The 11,734-nt window shown below is 45.8% G+C and overlaps 1 protein-coding gene across 1 annotated transcript; it reads right to left on the reverse strand.

The window, feature by feature from the left end:
- Positions 1-236: 236 nt before the first annotated feature.
- Positions 237-8,070, reverse strand: LOC112966327 (probable G-protein coupled receptor 83). Its single transcript, XM_026066320.1, has 4 exons — positions 7,687-8,070; positions 6,782-6,907; positions 5,250-5,383; positions 237-831 (listed from the first exon to the last, which is right to left on the reverse strand). Exons 1-4 carry the CDS (start codon positions 8,068-8,070, stop codon positions 237-239), a joined length of 1,239 nt encoding a protein of 412 aa, XP_025922105.1.
- Positions 8,071-11,734: the final 3,664 nt, after the last annotated feature.

An 11,734-nucleotide genomic window follows, 5' to 3' on the forward strand; every position in this document is an offset into this window, starting at 1 on the left:
AACGCATGTCAAAATGTGTAATTCCTGTTGCTCTGCAAATGACCATGGGGTCTGAGGCAGAGGTTACTTGAATGCTTCCACAGCATTGAGTAAAATGGGTGCTACTGTGAGACAAGTAAGCAACATATGAAAAGTCAGTAGTAGTAAATGAGAGCAGCAATGTAGATCTCTCGGAAGCAGCTGGGAGATGCCCTTGAGGTCCCCTGAATCCAGCTAGCTCACCTCAACGCTTTGGCTCACAAATCTGTGTTGGCTGTCCGGACGTTCACAGTAGAGCAAAAGGTCTGTGATGAAGGTACCTTCTTGTATCTGGCTTGCTCCATCCATGCCTCTCGGCAGGACATGATCACAGGTGGCAGCACATTGTTCTGAGTCTGTGGCACCTTCTGGCACATGCAGAGCAAGGACTTGAGCTCTGAGCGGAAGCTCTCATTCAGCCAGCAGTAGATGAAGGGGTTGTAGCAGGTGCTGCTCATGGCAAACCAGTGCAGAGCAAAATAGAGAGAGTTCTTCGTCTTGATACCCAGGCTGGAGATGAGCACAACATAGCAGTTGAGGGGGAACCAGCAGACAGCAAAGACCACCACCACCAGCACCAGCATCTTGATGCTCTTCTTCTTGTTCCTGTGGTGGGTGATGTACTGCTGTGTGGTGATGTCTCCAATGGCGTTGCGCAGCCACAGCTTCTTGGCCAGGCGTGTGTAGGTGACAGTGATGATGAGCAGGGGCAGAAGGTACAGGAGGAGAAAGGTGGACAGGTCCAGATATTTCCAGACCAGTTCTGCAGGCTCAGGAAAATCAGGGAGGCACAAACTCCGGACAGTGGCTTCCCTTGAAAACAAAGAAATACATATATAGCATGTGGCCATCGCTATGTAAATGGATGCTGCTAATTTGGCAAACCACAGTGGGGCTTTCATGCCACCCACAGGCACATCCTCGTGTTTGTAACACCGACAGAAGAGGGCCAAATACGAATAATCTCACACCGGACAAAACCAAATTAAAACTCTGTTTCCCAGTAAGTGCTCTTCTCATGATACATTGTCTATGTTTCTGTATCTATAGCTGTCTCAATGAGGGCAAGACTGGCTACTGTGTATCTATCTCCTTTCGCCCTAAATTATTGTGTTGTCGCTCTTTCCCCTGGAAAGCTGAATGCAGGAGGAAAGCGGGCAGTGAGTGAGACCCTCTCTGCTTGTCTCTATTTCAATATGTGATTCTGACCCAGCTTGAAACAGGTCAATTATATCCAGGTTTGAATGTGCCCACCCAGAAATCCAGCCCAGCATGTGTTACTCCTGCATATGGGCTGTGCCACCTGTTGTCTGTCCATGTGCAATTAACCGGGGACCGTTAGTGGGACACAGCAGGTTCATAGCATGTGTGAGGATCATCCCTGCAGCATGTTTGCAATAGCTCTGGTTTGACGCTTGGGTCTGCCATCGAGGCACTATGCAGACATGCTCCTCTTTCTGTCCAGGAAACCCCAGACAGAAACGGGACCTCCTAAGCCAGGAGCTGAAAGCTGCTGTACCCACTGGGAAGTCGAGGCCGTCACAAATGAGAGAGGAAGCGGTTGCTGGGTTTAGAAGTTGTGGTGCGGAAGTGGTACAGGAATGATCCCCACTTGCAGAGCTCTTTAGATCTTGCTGACAGCACTACTCTTTGTCCTGTCCATCCCATTTTCTTGAGCTATTCAGCAGACCAGTTGTTAAAACTTTGTTGCTTTGTCCCAAAACAGATGTGATTATTTGAACACCTGATAGTTTACCTTATGTTAGTAGGCAGATACCTGGCTAAAACAGAGTTGCTCTCAGCTCACRCACCTTAATGCTGTCTGGAAAGGACTAAGTGTTCCTTCCATATGCCACAATAGATGACTGGAAATGATAAAAACATTAGGAGAAAGGGGCACTCACAGATTTATTTCCTGCAGATGCTTTCTCCTTTTCTTTCCTTTCTTTCCTTTTTTTTCTTTTTTTTCATTCTCTTATTCCACTTTGCCCTTCCTTCTTCAAACATTGTCCACTGTTCACTTGTATTCCTCACAGATTTTAGTCTCCATCAAGCTATATTATTTGTTGCAGTATTGATTAATATCTTTAATATCCTGTTGTCAGCCTCTGAAGTTGGTTTTTGTGCCACAAATAGAAGATTGCTTGAAAATGGACTGTTGTGAATAGGGACTGTGGGTGTGTGTTAGGGGACGACAAAGGGCATGGAAGCATCACTAAACCACACCAGCCTGTGAAGGACTTTGACGACTCTTGTTGAGCAAGGAATTGATGCAGAAGGAAAAATCAGCCTTTGAGAAACACACTCTTGACCTTTTTCTCCTCAGGATCGTACTTGCTGCTGGTGCATGAAAGGCAAGGCTGTGCTTCGAGCACAGCTGTGCCTGTCTGCTAGGTAACCTGCTAAGAATAACCCATGAGCTGGCACGGGAGGCAGTGCGCCGCCCAAGGGCATGCCGCAGCAGAGGACATGGAACCGGGTCAGACCTGGGGTCCACCTCACTCAAGATCCTCTCTCCAACTGTGGCCAAACAGCAAATATTTACAGAAAGAGCACAAGTAGCCGGGCACAACTGGAGCCATCATTCCTCACTACCCCTCCCGGAATCGCTGTTTCAGGATCCTCTCGAGCTCAGGCTGCTTCCAGACTGCCATGTCCTACTGTAGATCTGCTCCTCAAAATTTGTTGAGTCCCATGTCGAATCCTTTTATCCTCTGTCCCATTTTATCCTCTGGTGGCAGTGAGTCTATCATTTCAGTGGTCTGGATCTCCCAGGGAGAGCACAGCTAAAGCAAGAGGAGGGGGCACAGTTTGGTGGCATGTGCAGCTTAAAAATACATTTTGACAGGTTGGGTGGCGGAGTGAGCCGCAGTTAATCAAACAGGCCAGCTGCTACTCTCACTGTCCTGTCTCCCCTCTTATGATAAAAAGGAAGGGCATGGACATGTTAAAGAGGCTCACAATTATTTTAGGGAAGGGGCTGGTTGAGAGCAAAAGCAGACAGACTACAGCGTTTTGGTAAATTCTGGGATAACTGTGGATTTGGCCACACTGTTGTGTACTGTAGTCAGTGAAATGTGGTGCTTTTGGACCCATATTCTCGTATCCCTAAAGCCTAGGTAGGGACATYTCAGGAGCTCTTAGCAGCACAGGGTTTATTACGAGTAATATTACAACTGTAATTTTTATTCAATGGAAGAGCAATGAGACTAACATGCCCTAGAAGTCCTTATGTTATTGAGCCCCCTCATGCCAATTCAAGGCTAGGTTTCCTCTGGACACACTGCAGGATGAGCAGAGGCAGGTGCAGCGTAAGAGATAGCAGCATTTGTTCATTCATAAGCAATTCGTTCAGTAATACGCTGCAGGCAGCTGCAAAGCAATGCGAGTGCTGGAGTAACCCAGTATTTTGTTTACAAAGTCCAAGCAGTTGAAGATACTGTATCCCCCAGGAAGATATCACTCGGGCAAATAAACCATAAGCACAAATGAGAAAGAGCAGTGAAACCCCAGATTACACTCCCATTTTCTGTAACCTCGTGTATACAAACAGTGATAAAAAGCCTGTGCAGATAGTTAAACCATCTCCCTGCCATGTTCATAGGAGGGAAGTGGCTGTGCTGTAGAAGAAAGACATTTGTCCTTTGTACAGAAGCTCCACGACAGAAATCTCCCTCTTGCTGCTCTTTACTGCCTCCTTGCTCTGCTCTCTGGGACTCAGCTCAAGTTGAAGATGCTGTTCACCACAGTACTATTCCTTTGGCCCCGAGTCCGGCATTCCTGTGAAACACAGGCACCAGCAGCACCATAGAAAAACACTGGCTTTTGTAGCATTTAGCTGCACTATGGACTATTTTCTAGTCAAGAAGAGTCATAGTAATGCCCCAAGCTTGCCGTGGACTGTGGCTTTCCCACCGGTCTGTGCTGTGCATCTGTGTTGCTCTTGGCCAAGAGGCAACGCTCTGATGCTGCAGTGCTAAAGCTTAATATGTGGATCTGTACGAGCCTCTCCTGAGAAGTCTCCCTCTTTGCGAGGCTCTTGTGGGCCTAAGGACCGGATTGGTGGGACACAGGGAAGAACAAAAGGTTGCAGGGGCAGAGCAAAACAGAACCTGTGGTTCTTTATTTCCCTGTGGTAGAAAGGATGACTTCCTAGCAATGAATGCCATCACTGGACTAGCTGGTAGGGAAGAAGATAAGTATATTTTTCTGTTTTTTTTTTTTCCCTAGAACAGAATCTTCACTTTCTTCTGATACTTCAGAAATCTTCATGTGAATGTGAAATTCCCCTTCCCCTCCTTTCAGTAGGTTTTGTTGTTGTGTTCAGCCAAGCAAAGCGCTGCCTCTACTGCTGGACAAGGCAAGGCAGCATACTAAGAAGATTTCATTTTCCCATTGAAGCACTGCTCCTCTCATCAGCATTTCACTGCAGAGAAAAAGGCGGACATTTCTCTTTTGCTTTTCTTGTTTATTTAACGGTGGCTGGAGGAACCTCAAGCTTTGAGGAAAGCTGATTCTGTTTTTTATAAATCCAGATAGATAAAAATGCCTCGGTGAGTGAATCAGCCTATGAGGTCTTGGCGACCTGTGGTCCTCAGCCCTGCAGAATCACAGGGTCGTCCTCCTGCTCCCCGAGCTTTCTGTACAGCCCTGCTGGCATAAGGACCAGAGGCTCAYGTGGTGGGGCTTGCTTGCTTTCTTGCTCAGGCTGTGGGTCCGTGCCTGGGTACCGGGCAAGCTGGCCAGTCATGGTGGTCTTAGGACTCAAAAGCTGAGTGAGGGAAGAGGAAAGGCCAGGGGGAAAGATGCCTTCTAGCGACAAAGCTGACTGAAGATAACAGTGAGACCCTGGAAGGCTCTGCCCCACCGAGCCACCACGCTCCGTGGAGCTGCGCTGGCTGCGGGTCTTCAGCCTGCCGCCAGCACTGGTGGTGCTGGTAGGGGGAACCCGGGGAGCAGACACGAACGGACTGAGATCCTGAGCACTCGCTGCACYGAAGCGAGCCAAGTGGCCCTCTACCGCGGGCCGAGTCTTTGCTGTAGGAAGTGAGGTTTTATCCATACAAACATTGCCAACCATTTCCACTATCTTCTTGCCTTCCTTCCCCAAACCTGAGAGCCCTCTGGCAGCTGTGGCCTCTCACCGCCGAGCGCGGCTGCCTTCCAGCAGAGGCCTGAAGGACCCTTTGCACTCCCCTGGACGGGGTCAGGCGTGCAGGGAAGTAACTCACCTGTAGTTGTACTGGAAAAGCTTCTGGTAGATAGCATGGGGTAGGGAGAAGCAGGTTGCCATCAGCCAGATAACAGAGATGCTCAGCGCTCCTTTTGTTAGCGACATCCTTTGCTTTAGTGGGTTCAGAATGACCTGCAATAAAGACTCCTCACAGTGACTCTTATCTCATGGAGAGCAAAGTCCCTTCACCAATACRCAGAGCAGAGGTATTTTTTGACATGATCTAATGCTATATAAGAAAATCACAGCCATGATTAGGAAAATCATCCTGCTTATTACAGTGACCCAGAGAAAAATGAAACCTTGAACTTTTCAGTCTGTTCAGAACTGCTTTCAAATAAACTTTTTCTCTATTTTGTTCTGTGAGACTCATTTTCCTTAAATCATGTATTACATTAAGTAAGGAAAGATAACTATGCAAGTCTCTTCACTTTTGGGTGTGTTTGCTTATTTTATATGAATCACAAAAAGAAGTGTCTCTTGTTCTAGCTAAACCTATAAAGCTGAGCCCATCTCCCCTGTTTGGGGTCATTAGTTCACTTTATATGAAATTTCATTAGTTAGAGGACAAGATAAAGAGCTTATAACAATCCTGGGGTCTGGAGAACAGTATTTGGCTGATAGGGAGGTATTGTACAGGAAGGGAGAACAGTTGCTAGAAATAAGCATGTGGCCTAGTCTACATTTCCTTTTATGTATTTGTAATAAATTGTGTTTATTGCAGTGGGGAATGGATACAGTTTGGCTGTAGCTCAAAAAACATAAACAGATGCTGGGGTAAAGTCTTCTCCTAGCTCAGAAGCGTCCTCCCAATATTTCCAACAGAAATTTCCCCCTCTGCTATTCCCCTTTATACTGTTCCAGCCTCAGTCCCAGAGCTCTGCCTTGGGACTTTAATCTCAGAATTGCTTTTTATTCACTAACATAGTGAGCTGAGAATTGCTACCAACTCAAACTGTCCTGCAGCTTTATGATGCAGCAAATGCCCAATGGGAAAAGAAGAACAAAAGAGCGAACATGCGACTATATCAGAATTGAAGCTCAGGATCCTATGACTGGTGTTTATGATTTTTGGACAGGGAAGTAAAAAAGATCTGAAGAATTCCCTGTACAGCTAAACTGACACCTAGCATACAGCAGTGGCTCTGCCATCTTTCAAAACCCACCATTTAAAACGAAGCCTCTTGAAACCATTTTCCCCACCGTACTGTGGGAGCTAGATTAGACCCAGCTTTTAAACGATTGCTTGGCAAAGACATGCTCACTCCTTTCGACTGAAAGTTTGAGAATATCCCATGAAATCTATGATGCTGCATTTTGTTTTTCTCCCTCCTCCCTGGTGTCTGGAAGCTCTGCAAGCCTTCCTCACCCTGACACCCGAGGGGTCTCTTTGAATTTAGCTCTAGAGCTTTTTCACTGGATGCGACTCTAATCCCCCAGATTTAACCACCCCGAACCCATGACTCGACCAAAACTGACTGGGATTTGAGAGGACCTTTCCAAGGAAACTGTGGCCACGTGGTGTTTTACCTGGTGCCTGTCCAGGGCGATGGCTGTTAGGGTCAGCGTGGAGACGTGGAGGGAGCAGTACTGCACAAAGCGGCTGATGTGACACATGGCCTTTCCGAAGATCCACGTGCTGTTCACAAACCGAACCTGAGGGGAGAACAAGAGGCCATCAGCAAGCCAATGTACTGGAGCCAAAATAATTCCATATGGAAGCCATTTGGATTGCATCTGAACTCACATGTGCTTTTGGGGTGGCTGTCTGTGCAATTCCATCTGAAACCCAAAGACAGATTAGCTATGTTGGATTTTGAAACCCCTTTAGGTAAGAGTTTATGAGGCCCTGATGGCCTGTTCATATAGATCCTATTTGTGAACAGAGGTAATAACTTTTTTATCAGACTAACAACTATATTTGGAAAAAGTGGGCCAAGTTTTGGTCACACAAACCCTTCTTCAGATCTGGAGAGCTTTCACTGAGGACTTCACCCAACTGGCAGACCTGAAGAAGTGCTTGTCTATCTTTTTCCATTTACCTAAGTACCACTAACATTTGAGTTGCTTTGACCCACTAAATTTTAAGTTTKACTCTGTAGTTCTCACCTGAATGTACATAAAAAATACAGATACATCCAGACATGGATTTTCTGCATTCCAGAAGAAGCTCTTATGATTTTCTGTGATTCAGCAGCAATGCTGGGAAAGACTTCAGAGCTCTTTCAAGAAATACAGCATCTAGTGGAGCAAAGGGAGCCCATAGATTGCTTAAGGGTTTTTATTTGCCCGGCAGAGTTGTCTATTAGACTTGGTTGTGGTGGATTCATGGCTCGATCCCGGCAGTGCATGCATAGAGAGGGTGTGACTATCAGGCAGAGCATTTTTGTGCCAGGCTTCCTTCCTGGCTGACGACAGCACAGAGTGCCACTTACCAAGGTGAAGGGAGTGTTGAGCAGCGTGATCATGATGTCTGACACCGCAAGGTTGACGATGAAGAGGCTGGTGGCTGAGTGCATCCTCTTCTTCTTGAGCACCACATGGCACACCAGCATGTTCCCAAAGAGGGACATGATGATGATCATTGAGTAGGCCACAATTAGGAGAGCTTTCACTGTTGGTTTCTGGGATTCTGGCTCATATTTAGCCAGTTCAGCAAATTTCTCCCACTCAATAATTCGGCTGTCTGTCCAGTTGAAGGAGGTCCTGTTAGTTGCTTGGTAGATTGACATGAGTTTGGCCAAGGAAGAGTAATGGTCAAACTCCTCAAGGACACCTGTCATCTGTGACTTGGATGACTGCAGCAGTGAGTGAGGCATGGTGAGTTAATCTGAGTGTTGACTCAGTTCAAGGCAGCTGGGATCACAGCTCCAGCCAACATAACAAACGGTCCGTCAGCTTCAACTGCTTTGGTTCTCTAGGAAGCTGAAGAAGATGCAGTTGCCTTTAGGAACAACACCTTAAAATGCAAAGCTGGAGGGAGCCTCTGGGGTGCAATAGGTTCTCCAGGGGCACCATCAGAGAGGCGTCGGGGAGCAGCTGCTGTGGGCACACTGGAAAGGGGCTTGTTTGGGACCACACACTCGTAACTCGTTCACATACCAAGAACAGCAACAGCCCCACAGGCAGGCTGGAAAGAAGAACAGTCACTTGAAGGCAATGTCTAAAAACCTCAGATAGGGTTTGAAATTCTTAAAATCCCACATCAACTTCTTTTTCTTTGTTCTCAGCTGAGTCCGTTTTTCCTTCAAGTTTCAGAGAAGGCTGCTCTGCTGGTGCTTTCATCCTCTACTTCAAAATACCTGGTTCTTTTCAGTAGAAATGTAAAGGCAGAGCCATTTGGGGAATCGTTTTTAAAAGCAAAGGTAGCTTTTGTCTGCATCTAACCCCAGCAATTATCCTAAGGTGATTCAGAACCTGGAAATCACATCAGAATTTTACTTTAGTCTATCTCTTATTTTCTCTTCCAAACAATAACTGTAAATTTTGCTCCCAGTGTTTCAGCTTCTGTGAGAAAATGATCTCTCTGGCAAAAAAACTTAATAGCAGTAAAGAAGCATGCAAGTTGCAAAGGATCCACTTATATCACATACAAACAAAACAATACATAGACCTAGATGTCCAAGAACAAATCCGTAGACATAAAAATCTCTGCTTACTTACCCTTGTGCCTCCCTTTACCAGTATCCACTTTTAGCTATTTCTGGTGATTTTAGATCATGTTGATCTTCTGTTGATGTTAAGTGAAACTTGCTAACTATGCACACCAATATTTATGGATATGCCACACACAGGAGGAGAAAGTTGTTTATAAACTTTGTCAAGTTCTCTGCACRGGGAGCTGATCTGTTTTGTACATGCCATTCCTGTCAAGCCCCTTGGCTKTGTGCACAAATCAATGGACCTCATATGGAGCGAAGGATTAACAGGCAGAGCTTTCAGAGCTCTAAAAGGCTCCCTGAAACACCTTCCCACACAGTAAACTGGCAGGCTATGAGAGCCGCAAACTCGCTGCATAGCGGGTGGTGGGCCTAAAGCAGACTTCCAGCAGAACTCAGACCCTAAGATACGGCTCTGTCATGCCAGTGGACCTCAGCTGTAAACACCAACAGGCAAGAGTCAGAGATAACTGCCTGTTTTCCTAAGGAAATACAGTGTAGGGGACTGAGTCTCTGTGTGTCTGTATGCCTGTCCATCCATGCATTCCTGTAAGAAAATCTGCTTTGGCCTGTTGGCTTACACTGGTGAGCGTCACTGAGGGGATGCCTCTCAAAGGCACATGGATGTTAAAACACTTCTGTCATGTGGGTTGGAAAGAAGAAGGAATTATCCAGGAAACAGAAGAACAAATCTTGAAAACAGCCACTGGCTGTTTCTTGGGCACATTTATGAGTGAAAGAACCCTGGGAAGGACAGAAAGTTTGACAAATGCTCTTGGCTTCTGCTAGAGCAAGGCAATTGTATCGCAACAGGGAGAAAATCATTGCCCCCACATTAGACTTCATTATTCTCTATTCCGTCTCCTTGCTGTTTTTTCAATGCTGATGGCACGGGGAGCATCTGCTTAGCCCTAGACCAGGTCCTAATCTGGCTTTCTGATAAGACACGAACCTGGGGAGCTGCTATGGAACTGAGAGCTGAGCTGAAACTGGGGAAGGGGATCATTCATCTTGTTTACGAAAGATGATCAGCACCTGAGCCTCTTTGCAGTGACATCTCTCTGAGGCTAGCAGCTTGGCAGGAGTCAAAAAGAGTTTTTGACTCCATTTATACGTACTCAAAACTCAATGTTTTACATTTATATGAGTAACGGGAGAACCCAGAACTGCAGAGCAGACTGGCTCTCCACTCCACTTAGGGCATTAAAAGACTTTTGAGGTCATCACAGATTTCTCACACTCCTGGGTAAGCGTGCAGGACTCCACACTTCTTTATTGCCTGCTAAGGTATATACTGAGAGCATTGTTCTGTATGGGAACTGCTGCAGGTGCGATACAGTATTTCTGTAATAAAGAAACACGATTTTAGTCAGCTTCAGCCAAAACACTTTGAATAATACAGCTGGGATGCTCATGCTACACTGAAATGCCATCACTGAACTTAAGAGCTGATGCTGCAGTATAACACATGAAGCCACTTATAATCTTCCCTGCATCAATTTATTTTGAGTTCTCATGCTGAAATTTGTCTTTGCTGCCATGAGAGATGGGCTTTTAATGGAGGCTGAGTTTCAAGACACTGCTATAACTTACAAGTCATATCTTCATATCAGGAAAAAAAACTTTGGACAGATTATTCAATTAAAGAAAGCCAAAACAGGTTTTCTGAAGCACCTGTGTGACTGAGAAGCTCATTTCTCAGGGAAGGTCTATAGGACCTGTACTCTTGAGTTGTTCACAGTGATGAGGGAACCATGGCCTTTACAGCGGCTGATGAATGGGGACAGCTCTTCTTCCTTACTGCACAAAGCCRTTTCCCTCATGCCTGTGCCCAGCTCACTGCACTACCAAATAAAGAAGATGATTCAGCTAAAAATTAACTAATAAAAACATTTTTCAGCTGGATCAGGTTTCTGACCTGACTTAGTGCGTGGCTGAACCTTTGTTCACACTTGTTCTTTCTAGGGAAGGGTCTAGGAACAAACAGTGAATTGACAAGGGAAACGGAAGAGCTTAAGAAGATGATGSAGCTACAACCTAATTTTCTAACATAAAATTTCTTCTCATATTTTTCTGCATCATGTAAAACATTACTTTCAGTAACTGTTGAAGCACTTGGTGCTGGCCACTGACTTGGCTAGACCACAGGTGCAGCAGAGAGGCATGTCCAATTTTCCTGAGGAAATGTGTGTGTGTCTAAGAGTAGATTATCCTGAGAAGGTGAAACACTATGGTTTCACACAATAAGAGAGTTTAGCTTTCAGATTTTATAGGCTGATACGATCTGAAGAATCAGAGAGAAAGATACCTCAGTTCAATTTTTTGTAGCTCTTCTGCTATCTGATTCAAACAGGTTGCTGAATACATCTTGCTGCTTTAGAAATCTCTTCCTGACGCAGAAATGTTAACCTTTCATTCTAAAGACTTTAAAGACATCTTTCCAATAGCAGCCTGTCAAATGATTTCAATTCTGAACATAAATCAATGTTTCATTCACTGAAGCAAATAAATCTTTTAATAACACCATATACATTGCAAGTACAAGTTATAAACCATTCCTGGGCAAAATCCACATAAAGGAAGAGAAAATTGCCCCCAATAATTTCCCCTCCTGCCATCCATCAATTCGCATCCTTCTGTACCAAAATTCCCAATAATTACGAAGGTTTAGACAGCAGCTTGCTCAGGTCTTGTTACAAGAAGCACCCCCCCCCGTTCAACAACGCGAGCCCGTCGCTGCCCGCACCGGACCTTACCGCGGAGCCTGTCCCGCTCCGGGCTCCCGCCGCCCCGACGCCGCGGGGAGCGCCGCAGCCGCCGCAGC

The sequence above is a fragment of the Apteryx rowi genome, unplaced genomic scaffold, assembly GCF_003343035.1.
Source record: "Apteryx rowi isolate R43461 unplaced genomic scaffold, aptRow1 scaffold_24, whole genome shotgun sequence".
NCBI lineage: Eukaryota > Metazoa > Chordata > Aves > Apterygiformes > Apterygidae > Apteryx > Apteryx rowi.